This window comes from Phocoena sinus, chromosome 3, assembly GCF_008692025.1.
Source record: "Phocoena sinus isolate mPhoSin1 chromosome 3, mPhoSin1.pri, whole genome shotgun sequence".
Classification (NCBI taxonomy): Eukaryota; Metazoa; Chordata; class Mammalia; order Artiodactyla; family Phocoenidae; genus Phocoena; species Phocoena sinus.
The window spans coordinates 2,161,998-2,176,288 of NC_045765.1; the positions used below are offsets into that span (position 1 = coordinate 2,161,998).

The following is a 14,291-nucleotide window of genomic DNA, read 5'->3' on the forward strand; positions in this document are numbered from 1 at the left end:
AAATTACAATGTGGGGTAGATATCCCAGTGTCATTTGTCGCATCATGACCAGAATTCCAAGGTCACAATACTGCCATTGACTCAAGACAGGAATGAGAGATCACGTCCCTACTGTTCTATACCTACTAATCCCTCAACAGTCTACTGATGTCATGATGTGTGAGTTTCCCGTTGCTGTACCAAACTGCCACAAACGTAATGGCTATAATACAACACAAATTTATCGAATAGTCTGAAATGGGCCTCACGGGGCTAAAATCCAGGTGTGGGCAGGGCTGGTCCTTCCGGAGGCTCCAGGGCAGCGTCGGTTCCCGCCTTTTCCAGCTTCTAGAGGCGCCGCATCCCTGGCTCGCGGCCCCTCCTGCATCCTCACGGTCAGCAGTGCAGCATCTCCCGTCTCTCTCTGCCTCTGACCCTCCCGCCTCCCTCTTATAAGGACCCTGGGATGACGCTAGGCCCCCCAGGGAATCCAGGGTCATCCCCATCTCAGGGGTCTTAATTTAACCCCACCTGCAAAGTTCCCTCTGCCCTATGAGGTGACACATCCACAGGTCCTGGGACCAGGATGTGGGTATCTTTGGAGGCCATTATTCTGCTGACCACACACCACATGTGATCAGATTTTGGGGCAGCAGTGCTGCCTGTTCCCGGGGATGCCAAGCCCCACTGCCGACAACGTGGCCCCCACGCTCACCGTCGCTGTCTCTCCTCCGCACCAGCACGGACTTCACGGGCCGCATGCGCACGTCCTGCCGCGGCAGCCGCTTGAAGCCAGACACTAGGGCCAGCCCGTTGGCCTCGGAGCCGCCGCTCGGGCTCCTGCGCCCATGGCTGCTGGCCTGGCTCCGGCGACCTGTCCTTGGCCGGCGGGAGCGCTCGCCCCAGGAGTGGCCAGAGCCGCTGGACGTGTCACCCTCATAGCCCTGGCCGTGGTCAGCCTCGTCCAAGCGCCGCGGCCCATCGTCCTCATCTGAGTCCTGGTGTCCCAGGCCAGAGGTGGCCTTGGTGGCGGGCAGCTGGACTTTCCGGGGACGCTTCACTGTCTGTTAGGGCAGGCAGAAATGGTCGGGGTGGCAGGGGGCAGCTCAAGGCTTTGCCCCATCCCATGGCGGACCCTGGGGAACCCTGGGGGACTCTGGTCCCTCTGGGCCTTAACATCCAAGCTGTGAATGGAAACAAGATTCCACTTGCTTGGGGAAGCTTATACTCATACTGCCCATGGGCAACAGGACCAGAAGAAGTGGGGTTCAGCCAGGGGCTGCCTCTCCCACTGAGCCCCCACTCACAATGTTGGCCACTTTTGTGCAGGTCTTGAGTATCTGAATGGCGAAGGTGGAGGTGACACTCTCCATGGAGACCCCATTCACCATGACGATGTGGTCCCCTGTCCTGAGGGAGGAGGCCGGATCTCAGGAAGGAGACAACACCCAGGAGCCCCTCTCCCCAGGCCTGCCCTGAGGGCCCCTGGAAGGTACCCCCATGTGTACAAAGCCTGGTTCTGATTTACTGGTGTCCCCAGACTCATGAAGACATTTATCCTTCTGGGCCTCAGTTTCCTCATCTGTAAAATGGGGCTGATCGCAGAACCCACATAGTGAAATGCAATCATAGAACATAAGCTGCAATTACACCTGGTGTCCCTGTACCCCCTCACTTCTTTCTCTCGGGCCCCCTCTTCCTGCTTTTCTCCCCTTCTCTCCCTGTCCGTTTCGTACTCTCTCTCTCTGAAGCTGGTCGCTGATTCTGAGCTGAGCCATATCACCCGTCAGCCTCTTGGATCCCAGAACCATTTTCCCAACATAACTCCCAGGAGCCTCCTATCCCCAAGGGCTCAGGACACTGGGTCTCTCTCCCTCCAGCCAAAAAGAGGTTTCCAGGATATTTGCTCCGGGAGCATCCTGGGGCCACTATGACCCCCAGAACTCATCAGAGGACCAGTGCCTTGAGGAGAGTGGGGGCTAGTCACTGTCTGTCCTTCTGCCAGCCCCAAGCCCCGTACTGACAGAGCTGGAAGGCGCCAGGCACTTTCGAGCCTCCTGGTTTGGGCCCACACAGTTCCCTCCTCTTGATGTGTCCCCCCACCCCCACCCCCGCCGGAACCCAGCTGCCTTGACACTCACTGTAGCCGGCCCTCAGCTGGTCCTCCGGGCACCACATCGGACACAACCACTGATCCACCGGGCCGGTCTCGGCCACCAGATATTGCAATGCCGAAGCCTCGGCGGGGGTCCTGAGGGGGGATGAGAGACAGAACGTGATTTTGCTTCTCACTGGGACGAAGGCTGTCCTGCAGGAACCAACCCACCATTCCCATCAGCACCCACGCAGAGGGAGGGAGGCCTCACCTTGCTGATCGTGGCTGTGTGCTGTTCCCAGATGGTCAGCTCCTCCATGTCCAGCACCTGGTGGGAGGTGACAGGGAAGGTGGACATGAGGTCTATCAGAGCAATCAGGGCTCCCCATACCTGGGTGGGTGTGGAGCCTGGCTCTGACACTCTCATGGCCCAAGTCTGTGAGTTAGTTGCTACCTCTCCTGAGATCTCAGTTTTCTCATCTGCAAAATGGACTTAAATCAGTGGTTCTCAATCCAGGTCCATTCTACCCCCTCTCCCAGAGGGCACTGGGTGGTATCTGGGGACACCTGTGGTTGTTATGATTGGGGGGTGCTCCTGGCATCGAGGGGGTGGGGGCCAGGGGTGCTGCTCAAACCCCTACATGTAGTGCACAGTCAGACCCCACCACAAACAATGACCCATCTCCAAATGTTAATAGTGCCATACTGTGGTGGGAGCAGAGGAAATGTTAGTCCTTGTCACTGTCCCTCTGGAAGGTCTGGCTCAGTCCTTGTGGTGGTGGTGGGGGGGATCTAGCAAGGCCTACAGACACAAGGGTCTCACTCTGCTCCAGACACTCAGGGCTCCTCGATGTTCCTCCCACACACCAAGCCCGGTCCTGCTCCAGGACCTTCGCACGAGCCATCTCCTCTGCCTGGATCTCTCTTCCCCCAGATCTGCACCTGGCCCACTCCCTCACCTCCTTCTCCCAACCACCCTGTCTGGAACTGGAATGCTTGCCATCCCGCAACAGACCAGTTTATCCTCCTTTCCCTGATTCCTCCTTCACAGAACCTGTGATGCCTTGACACTCTCGAGGTTTTTAAAATCTGGTCACTGCCCTTCTTCCTCTAGAATATTGGCTTCAGAGGTCAGAGATTTTTATCTGCCTCATTCAAAGTTGATCCTGAGTGCCTGGATCATAGGAGAGATTCTAACTATCTAAGAAATGAATGAATGAATGAAGTGCTTCCTTTGCGCCAAGCACTTCACAGGTAAGATCTCATTTAATCTGCTCACTAAGGGGCATTCTATTATGCCCCGTCACAGAAGAGGAAAGCCAGGCACAGAGAGGGGAAGTCACTTGCCAAGACAACAGAGCAGTTGAGGGTGGGGCTGGAGGGTGGGGCTGTGGGGTGTGAATTCTGTTATTTTCAAGCCCAAGGTACAGATGAGATCACAGGCTCCGGGAGTAGAGGTCACTCAGCCGGGAGATGCTGGCAGAAGCGGGGGATGTGGAGCCCTCCGGGAAGCCAGCCCCCACCCATCCCTTACCTTCTGCGGGGCTGTCCCACTACCCTGGGGGCCTTGTAGAAATGACGCTCCCTCCCCAGCCTGGTTGCCCAGCTCAGCACTGCAAGAGCGGGGGACTCCCTGTGAGCCCTCCGCTGGTGTGATGTGTTCTGGTGCCTTTTCTTAGAGGTTCCCGGGAGAGCAGCATTCCAGGCTCCCCCGAGGTAGGAAGGGGGCAGAGAAGAGGGAAACAAAGCCAAGGGCAGGGCCTCACGGACACCCCTGGGAGCCAGGTCTGCTCTCTCAACTGAGCCTCAAATCCTGCAGTCTGCCCTTTGCTGGCTGTGGTGGTGCCTCTCCCAGCCTCATCTTCCCCATCTGTGAAATGGGTACCTCCCTCACCCCCGCCGCCCCGTCTTTCAGCGCTGAGGTGTGGGAGGCGGGCATGGAGTCATGCACGAATAGCAGAAGGAGCCTCTAGGAGAGATGACAGTGCTGTTGTGAGAAGTAATAATAATGACCTTCTTCCTCTGCATAATATTGCTAAGCAACACTATTCCGTGCGCTGCCAGCGAGCGCATTGCACGTACCCATTCATTTACGCCTGAGTGACCTCAGAAATGGCACTTCTCCTATTCCTGCCTTCCTGCCTTACAGGGAAGGAAAGGGAAGCCCAGAGAGGTTCAGTAACTTGCTGGAGCTCACACAGCGCTCCGCAAACCTTGGCAGCCCATCCCATACCTTTAATCTTAACCACCGGGCTACAGTATCCTTCTGCTTTTTTTTTTTTTCTTTCTGAACTTATTTTTCAGAACAGAATCTTTTCACTTGCTTTGATTTTATGCTTAGTGTCATTAAACGGCCTCCCAGAATTTTGATTTCTTTGCCTTATTTTAAGAAACAGCTCACAGGGAGTCAGGGCCCCTAAGGGGGCAGGCACAGGTGGCTGGGGCTTGTCCCAGCTTGTGTAGGCTTGCCTCCATGGATACTGCAGGACTCTCCATGACCCATGGGGTCACGCCTAACGCCACATCCCACCTCAACTTAGTTCACCTCCAAACATTTCCCTGGCAGTGCCCTGTGGCTGGTTACCCTCCCAGGATGCACACAGCTGCCCCGGACACTCAGGTCTCAGCTCAAACGCAACCTCCCCAGGGGACCCTACTAGACTAGCCAATCTTCCCTGGCACCCTACCACCCCTCCCTACTTAATTTATGAGGTTTTATTCATGACATCCAAAACCATCTTAAATTATCCTGTTTAATCATCAGTTAGTGAGTTTCTGGTCTTTCCTCTTGGTCTGTGAAGGCTGGGCAGGGCTGTCTCTCTGGGTACGTTGGTGATGGGCCCTCCAATCAGCTCCTTTCCAGGCTTTTGCACATGCTGCGCTCCCTGGCAAACTCTTATTCATCCTTCACAGCCCCAGTGCCACTGTCTCTTCCTCCAGGAAATGAGTCCTCAAAGCCCCCCGCCCCCCACCACACACACATTTTACGTCTCTGATTACTGGGGCCTGGGATGTCCCAGTTCACCTGTCTCCCCTACATCCCTCTAGTCAGGGGATTCCTAGTGGGCAGGGCTGGGGGCCCTGGGACCCTAGCATTGTCCCCACAAGACCAGGCACGCGGGCGTTTGAGGAATGCGTGAATGGTGGAATAAAAGGCTGATTCCGCCAGGAACTCAACCAGGTACGTCCAGAGTTCCTAGCCTCCTCAGCCCCGCCTCCGTCGAGGTGCGCTCCGAGGGGGCGGGGCCCAGGCCTTCGTCCTCGCCCCCTGCCACGCGCGGGACAGAAACACCGGAGAGGAGACGCCTCCAGAGAGACAAGGTCTTACCAAGGCACACCGCCCCGGGCACTTGGCTACCAGGCTGCTGTCCGCTCTCCCCCTCCCCACTCCAACCTCTGGGAACAACGGCGGGGGTGGGGAGGGGGAGGGGAAGGGGGGGGTCACAAATACTCGAGCTGGGGACTGGATTCTGGGAGCGGTTCCTTGCTGCCGGGAAGGAGGCGGCGGGAACCAGAACTGCCCGGCCCTAGAGCCTCGGGCGGTCCGGCCTGGGGCGAGCCAGGTAAACAGCCTAGGCCAGTTTACCCCTCTGGGGCCCGACCTGAGACCCAGCGGGGTGGGTGTGACAAAGTCGATTCAAGTTTCAGCCCTGGAGAGCGAAGTCCCCCCAGACAGAGCCACAGGGATTCCCTCTCGCAGCCCCGGTCGGCTTGCTCGGTGCAAAACGGGGCTCTCGACGCCCATGTCTACCAGGTCGCCCAAGTGAACGGATCTGTATACAGTAGGCACCCAATAAATGGGGATCCCCTCGTCCGCAGCCTAGCCGCATTCGCCAAAGCCGCTCCCGCCCACAAATGAAGTCCCTGCCCACGGTTCCGCCCTTAGTGCTCAAGCTTAACTCCGCTGATCTCCCGGGAAACCGGGCACCTACTACGTGCCAGGCGCTTTGCAACACACTTTTGTCCTGGAATCCTTCCTACACCCTTCTATAAAGTGACCACCGTCCACTTTATAGATAAGGTTCGGAGACGCATGGATTCAGCGGCCCAAAGTTACGGAGAAAAAAATGGGATTTGAACTCAGGTCTACCTGCGAAGGCAGACCCAGGACAGAGGAAGCTCCCGGAGGCCGCTTTGGAGGGCAGTGGGCGCGGACGCCTCTGCCCGTGCAGCCTCGGGCTAGCCACCACATTCCCCTGGGCCTCAGTTTCCCCATCTGTTACCTAGGCAGAGGGTGATCTGGGGTCCTGGATCCGGGTCCCAGCCCTGACCCCAGCTCGGTCCCCTCTCCCTCCCGCCCTCGGCGGGCTACTCGCCTGGAATCTCACCGCCATAGTCCACCCGGGGGTCGTCCAGTGCCTCTGCCCCAGGGGGCCTGGAAACAATTGGCCCCCACCCTGGCGTGAGGAAGGAGGCTGGGGAGGGTCGCGGCGAAGCAGGTCCCCGGCTCTCGCCCTCCTCCAGCCCGCTCCGCCGCTGGGGCTGCACCTGCACCTCTTCCTCCTCCGTGGCCCCTACCGGCTCCGCCCCCGCCCCGACACGCCTTCGGGACGCCGCCGAGGCAGCCTTCGTCCCCCCTTCTCCTCCCAACACAGGATCCAGGCCCAGGGGTGGGAATTCCAGGCCGGGTTTTCCGCCCAGCTGCACACTAGCCAGCGGCGGGGCTGGAGACCAGCCAGGCAAGGCTGCAAGGAAGACCCGGAAGGGATTACAGCCGCGTTCGGAACGGAGCCTGCGCTTCGGAAAGTTTAACATCCGAGAAAAACTCTACATGTTGAAATTCAGTAGGGAGACCTCTTGGATTAGGAGCTAGTCAAGGGTCAGAGACCTCAGGAGCATAGGGCTGGTCTTTCTCGGGTCACCCCCATCTTCGGGAGGTTTACCCTATTTTAGAGAGAGAAAACGGAGGCCCAGGGAGGCCAGGGGCATGGACTCTCTGAAGGCGCACAGCGGCCGCCTCTGGGCCTGCCCCGAATCCAGTGGTACCCGCCTGTCTTCACACCTAGCACCTGGCTGGGTCCCCAGCTGGGGAGGGCGGGGCGGCGAGGGCGGAGGAAATTCTTTAGGTTCCTCTGAGTTAAGGTCAGGATTCTTTCTCCTCACCCAGCCTCACCCTCAGGAGCCATCTAGGAACTACAGGACGAGAGCTGGAAACCCTCTACCTGGGGGTGAGGGAGGGAGGAAGTCACCTGGATGGGTGGAGCCACCATCGGCCCCACCCACACATTCCTTTGTGCTTAAAAAAAATAGACCTTGAGGCCCAGCCGTTCCTGTGCCCCATCTCAGGCCAAGGTTGAAGGGGCAAATCTGGGCATAGACACCCCTTCCCAGCCTCATCCAGTCAAGACTGGGCAGAGAGGAACTCCAGACTGTGGGAAGCGGGGAGGCAGAGGGGAAATGGAGGATCAGGGAAGTGTTCCTGGAGGAGGGGGTATTGCCACTAGGGTTTTTAGGGTTGGATAAGAGTCTGCCAAGTGTACAAGACAGAATATAATCAAAATCTTTGAGGCCCCCAAAGTTGATCTCTCACCACTCCCCACTGCAGTTATCCCCCAAAACCTAGCCTGGAGACCCCAGTTAGCCAGAATCAACCCCTCAAGGGTCCCCAAAGGTCCCCAAGGCAATAAATATTTGCAGAAGCCCCCTTCTAAGGACCTGCTTGGAACCTCTTGGCTAAAGGGGAAAGCTCAGTCTTTCCCGACATGACCTTGGGTCACCAGCAGGTGGCACACAGCATGATTTTAGGTAGAAGAAAGTCAAATATTTTCTAAATAGACGTGTATTTGCTTTAATGACTCATAGGACAAAACATAAATAAGTTCCCCACTGCCACGTGCATGCAGGGGTTCGTGGCTGCGATTACTGGGGAGGACTGGGGAGGAGTTACTGATTGGATGTAGGTCTGGCAAAATCAGACAAATAAGCTGGTTCATGCTCATGGAGTGTTTGCTTTGCTCCAGCCACTGTTACACAGATATCCACGTGACCATTTTGCAGCTGAGAAAACTGAGGCCAGATAGGTCGAGTGGCAACCCCAACTAGGAGAGCTGGATTTGGCCCTGGATTTGGCTCTCTTTGACCCCACACCGCTCAGTCTATACCCGTGCTTCTCACTGTAGGGTAATTTGCCCCCCATCCCCCAGCCTGACACCCCAGGGAACGGTTGGGCCCCAAAAGCCAATAGTGCTGAGGTAGAGAAACCCCACTTTAAACCGCTCTAAGAAGGGGGGCAACCACCACAAGACACATGGTCTTCCTCCAGCCACCTCACATATTCATGCCCTGCTCAGGAACACTCACTGGGACTTCCCTGGTGGCGCAGTGGTTAAGAATTCTCCTGCTAATGCAGGGGACACGGGTTTGAGCCCTGGACCAGGAAGATCCCACATGCCTCGGAGCAACTAAGCCCGAGCGCCACAACTACTGAGCCTGTGCTCTAGAGCCAGGGAGCCACAACTACTGAAGCCTGCGTGCTTCAACTACTGAAGCCTGCACGCCTAGAGCGCGTGCTCCACAGCAAGAGAAGCCCCCGTTCGCCTCAACTAGAGAAAGCCCCCGGGCAGCAACGAAGACCCAACGCGGCCAAAAATAAGTAAATAAATAAATTTCAAAAAAAGAACACTCAGTGTCTCCCTAGTACCCATCGAATAACGCTGTGCTCAAATGCAGGGCTTTGGAGAAGGGTGCGTCCACTGCTGCCTCACAGGCCAGAGGCGGTGTCATTCATGCATTCATTTTCCCACCTATTCAGTCATTCACTCAACAAAAATACTGCAAGCCCCTGCTATGCGCCAAGTACAGAAAGGAGAAGTGATGGGGGACGGAATTCCCGTCTGAAATTGCAGTGCCAACTACAACCAGGAGGGAGCAGTGTGCGCATGGCCGGAAGGGGTGGGGGAAGGGAGGATTCAGAGAAACCTGTGGGATGATCTTCCTCTGCCCCCTCTGAGCACCTACAGGGAAACTGAGGCCCAAAGGGGGTAGGGACTGGGTTGAGGTCTCCCAGTGGGTCGTGGCCGCCAGGAGGGGTGGGAGCCTGGGGGGTTCGTTCACGCTGGGAGCTTGGGGTCTCCCTGGTGTAGGCTGCTTTGCGGGGCTGCAGGAGGCTGAGGTCTTATCTGTGGCCTAACAGGTCTGACCAGAGCCCAAGAATGAAGCAGCTCTGCAGCCTGGCTGGGTGCTGGCTCATTCACTCGAGGTTTACTGATCGCCCACTGTGTATACCCAGCACTGACGCAGACTCAGTCCCTGCCCTAAAGGAAGCCAAGGGTCCTCAGGGGAGATAGACAATAATCAGATCATCACGTAACAGAAATAACAAGTCCAACCTAGATTTCTGAGAGCCTAGGTACAGAGGCACAACCTGGGCTGGGGGCTCTGGGAGGGCTTCTCTGAGGAGGTGGTACTGAGATTAATAGGAGTGACCTAAGTGAGAGGTATCTGGGCAGAAGTAACAGCTAGACCTGAAGGAGGTGAGGGAGGCCGCCATGGGAGAGCTGGTGCAAAGGTCCTTGGGCAGGACTATGCCTGGCGTGTAGGAGGAACAGCGAGGAGGCCCGTGTGTCTGGAGCAGAGTGAGCGAGGAGGAGAGAGGGAGGAGGGGAGAGCAGGGAGGGGACGGGGCAGGTCCTGCAGGTCCCTGTGGGCTGCGGGGAGGACTTGGGTTTTTACCTCCAGGGAGGTGGGATCCTGGAGGGTTGTGGGCAGAGGAGGGGTGGGGCCTGACTCGGGGCTCACAGGCGCACTCTGGTGGTCACTGCCGAGAGGACAGACTGGGGGCCGTAGGCGGGAGCTGGAGGAGCAGTGACTCCAAACCCAGAGGCCCTGGAAAAAAAATGTTTTAAATAAACATTTTATTTTGAGGACTTCCCTGGCGGTCCAGTGGTTAGGACTCTGAGCTTCCGCTGCAGGGGACCCAGGTTCAATTCGTGGTCGGGGAACTTAGATCCCACAAGCCACACAGCGTGGCCAAAAAACAAAAGAAACATTTTATTTTGGACTAGTTTTAAATTGACAGAAAAGTTGTAGATATAATCCAGAGAGTCCGCCTATGTTTCTCACACAGTTTCTCTCAACGTTAACATCTTACGTGACCACCACGGTATATTTGCCAAAACTAAGAAGCCACATCCTCGCTATTAACGAAACATCCTCACTATTAACTAAACTCCACGCTGTATTCAGGTTTTACTAGTGTGAAATCTGCACCAGGAGCCCATCCAGTATCCCACAGTGTGTTCACGTCTGTGTGATCACGTCTTCTCGGGCTCCGCTCCCCTCGTTCCCTGACCTTTTCCACCTGGAGGAGACGGGTCAGGGATTTTCTACGATGCCCCTCATTTGGGGTTTGTCTGATGCTTTCCTCATGCCTGGACTGGAGTTATGGATTCAGCCAGAGGGCGCAGGAGGAAGGGCAGTTTCTGGGTGGGGTGGGCTTGCTGATGAGCACAGCACTGAGGAATGGCCCAGCGGTAGGCACCATGCGGGTCCCGGGGCACCTTAGGGCGAGTACTTTGATGTTGGAGGGAGGGGAAAGCGAGGAGGGGTGAACGACCCTTCTGGGGGCGGCTGGAGGGGGCTCACAGAGGGTGTCACCCACCCCCCCCACCCCCTAGTTGGGAGGAAGCCCTAGAAGGAAGCTCCACGGCAGGGGGCAGAGCAGTGCCTGGTGAGAATCCCAGCCCCTCTGCTTCCTGCCTCAGTTTCCTCATCTGTATAATGGGACCTAGTTCCGACTCTGAGCGCTATGATCGCGAAGGTTCACAAATTAAAGCAGCTGGCACGTAGCAGGTGCACAGAAAGGTTTGCCTGGGTGCCTTGAAGTTCCTCCACTCAGGCCAGAAGGAGGGAGACAAACCCCCACTGGGAAAAAGTGAAAGGGAGTTATGGTGTTCTCCAGAGCTGGATGGGGACCGCCTGCAAAATTGTCTATTTCGAGCTTCCATCGTTGTGTGCAATGGCTGGGGGAAGAACCCAGGCCCCTGACACCTTCTTCACCATCCCTGGTTTCAGTCTGACCTCTGCACCTGTACCCACACCAGCTCCCCCCACCACACCCCATGAAAGGTCCCCTGAGACCCCACCCTTATCTGCCTTGAGGCTGGGCCTGCCACAGCGGGAATCTGTCCTGCTAAAGCACACAGCACTGGTCTTTCTATTCTGTTCAGAATCTTAGGTGGTTCCCCATGAGCTATTAATTCATTTATAGAGTGCCTACTGCATACCAGGCACTGTTCTGGGAGCCTAGGTCACTGGAGAGGTAGAGCTCACAGACCAGCATGGAGAGCAGACATTCAACAAATAAGTCGGGACTTTCCTGGCAGTCCAGTGGTTAAGACTCCGCGCTTCCATGGCAGGGGGCGTGGGTTCCATTCCTGGTCAGGGAACTAAGATCCCAAAACCAAAAAGTAAACGAACAGTCTCAGCAATGAGCGCGTAGTTAACAAGCTGTGGCTTTAGCTCAAGAATACTCCATAGCTCCCTAGCATTCGGTCAAGGATATTTATTGAGCATCTGATCAATGCCAGGCTCTGGGTATCCTCTTTAGTTATCCGTGCTTCTTATGGTCTTCGAACTATTTTACAACTCTGTAAATTATAAGAAACTGGTGGTATCTCAAAGGATTCTTGTCCATAGAAATACAAATGAATTTTGTCCCGTGGAGACCACTGATTATTTCCCTGTGGATGTTGACCACCTTTACAACTATTTGTAAATTCATTTCAGCATTGATTGCCTGTGTGTGCGTTCTTTCTTAATATTCTCTCCTTTTTAAAAAAATTTATTTATTTACTTATCGCTGCGTTGGGTCCTCGTTGCTGAGCATGGGCTTTCTCTAGTCGCGGCGAGCGGGGGCTACTCTTTGTTGCGCTGTGAGGGCTTCTCATTGCGGTGGCTTCTCTTGCTGCGGAGCACGGGCTCTAGGCGCGCGTGCTTCAGTAGTTGTGGCACGTGGGCTCAGTAGTTGTGGCGCACGGGCTTAGTTGCTCCGCGGCATGTGGGATCTTCCCGGGCCAGGGACCAGGGCTCGAACCCGTGTCCCCTGCATTGGCAGGCGGATTCTTAACTGCTGCGCCACCAGGGAAGTCCCAATATTCTCTCCTTTAAACAATCTGTAAAATCTTGCTGGGTCTCATATTAATTAATGAGTTAGGTAAACTCATAAAGCACCTGTTTGTTTTATATTAGTATAGAGTCATGCTTTACATTTAAAAAAAAAAAAAGATCCCTTAACTCCATTACACCTAAAGCCTTCACTCTAGCATCCAAGGCTCCTCCCTGAGGAGATTCCCAACTACTCCATCTTACCTGTTACCATCTTCAAGTCCCAGAGCATTCTTTCCACTTTTCTTCCTAATCATCCTGAACTCTGTCTTTCGTAGTCAGCAAATGCTGTTGGTTCTCCCCAAATCTGTCCAGAATCCGCCCACTTCTCCTCACTTCTGAGCCCCCACCTGGTCCACCGCATCCTCTCCCACCTGGACCAGTTCAGTCCCCTCCATCCAGGTCCCTGGTTACACCCTCATCGCCCACAGTCTGTCCTCCCCGAAGCAGCCACCAGAGGGCGCCTGTGAGCACCTGAGTCAGGCCCCTCTGCCCACAGCCCTCCAGACTGCACGACCTGCCCCGTCCCCTCCCTGCCCTCGCCTCCTGCCTCTCTCCCCCGCACTCACTCTGCTCCAGACACACAGGCCTCTTAGCGGTTCCTCCAGCTCGACAGGCATGGTACTGCCCCAGGGCCTTTGCACGGGCTGTGTGCTCTGCCTGCAATGCCCCTCCCCCAACTACTCACTTCTTTCAAGTCTTTGTTCAGATGTCGCCTTCTCAATGAATTCTCCCCTAATCTTTCTACTTAAGACTGTAAAACACCCCCCTGCCTGTTTTACTCCTATCCCTGTACGTCTTTCACTTTTTTTTTTTTTTTTTCCTGTAAGGCTGACCATCCTCTAACCCAGGATACAATTTAGGATACAATTTACTTCCTTATTGTGTCTCTTGTTTCTTGCCTGCCTTCCTCCACCAAACCACAAACCCCACAAGAGCAGGGATCTTTGTTTCTCTTGATCACCCCTGAATCCTCAAGCCCCAGAACAGCACTCGACACACAGTAGGTGCTCCATAAATGCAGGTTCATTCCCTGGGCACCCCCGCCCCCCCCAGTCATGTTCCCCACTAACCTCAGCCCATTCCAAAGGGTGTCAGGCTCCACCCTGAGCAAACACAGCTCCCCTGGCGCCAGGCCAGACCCGAGGTGGAAGAACAGGAACCCAGACTCCTGAGGTGGACTTTCCCCAGAACTGGGGCCACACAGAAGCCCTGAGCCGGGGAGGCAGGACTCTTACAGGTGCTGAAACTGGGGTATTGGCTGGGGGCATAGGCAGCCCCCAGACCTCCCCACTCTCTGCAATTTGACTCCTATCAGGCTGACAGCCCTACTTTACTCTGCAGCCCAGGGCAAGTGGCTACCCCTCCCTGAGCCCGGGTTCAACCTCCGCGAAACAGGAAGGCAATGGGACATTGCCACTGGCTTGGCATTCTGAGTTCTGATTTGGGGTGGGACAGTTTACCTTGACCCCTGCATGACTGGGAATCTATTATTTGCTCTATAATATGCTGTTCTCAGCAGCCCTGCGACGTGGTGGCTCATTATACCCAGTTTACAGAGTGGAAAACTGAAGCCAGCTCTATTTGACTCCATGGGTTTTTCTCTCCAAACCCAGGCAGGGTGGGATCTGACAGTCGAGATGTCCCCCCTCCCAACCCCACAGAACCCAGATCTTAAGCAGCTCTGCTTCCCGGGAGTGACCCCAAATGCCAGGCTGGCTCTATACCCTGCAACTGGGACGCTCATGCCTCCGGAGCCCCAGAGGGCCCTCTTGGGCCCAGACAAAGAGCCTTGAGGCCTTGAGGTGCAATCAGACACTTGGCTAGCTGGGAAGTTCTCTTTGTCCTGCACTTTTTGGGAGCAAATGACCCAGAAAAAGCTCTTGCCACTGGATCCCTGTCTTCTCCTGGGTCTAAGCTTCCTTTGCCCGGAGACCATTCTGGCTCCTTGCCCACAGTCAGCTCTGCAGACTGTTGTGACAACCATCCATCCGCCCCTTCCTGCACTTCTCCGCTGGGAGATTTCACCCAGAGAAGAAATCAAGATAAGCCTCCCCAGAACCCCCCGTTCCTCCCGCTCCAGCACCTGGAGAGGGGACAGAGATGAGATGCA

At 55.8% G+C, this 14,291-nt stretch overlaps 1 protein-coding gene across 2 annotated transcripts in view; it reads right to left on the reverse strand.

Moving 5' to 3' along the window:
- The window catches only part of TJP3 (tight junction protein 3), a 29,675-nt gene that overhangs the window by 14,770 nt on the left and 614 nt on the right, over positions 1–14,291 (reverse strand). Inside the window, exons 1-5 of one of the 2 annotated variants that reach the window (XM_032625751.1) lie at positions 6,391–6,569; positions 2,346–2,402; positions 2,121–2,230; positions 1,287–1,389; positions 695–1,043 (exon numbers count right to left, since the gene is read on the reverse strand). In XM_032625751.1, the coding sequence (XP_032481642.1) occupies positions 695–1,043; positions 1,287–1,389; positions 2,121–2,230; positions 2,346–2,402; positions 6,391–6,408 (637 nt within the window). In that variant the 5' untranslated portion in view covers positions 6,409–6,569. Of the gene's footprint in view, positions 1–694; positions 1,044–1,286; positions 1,390–2,120; positions 2,231–2,345; positions 2,403–6,390; positions 6,570–14,291 lie in introns of those variants that run through there. The other variant, XM_032625753.1, reaches the window with a different exon arrangement.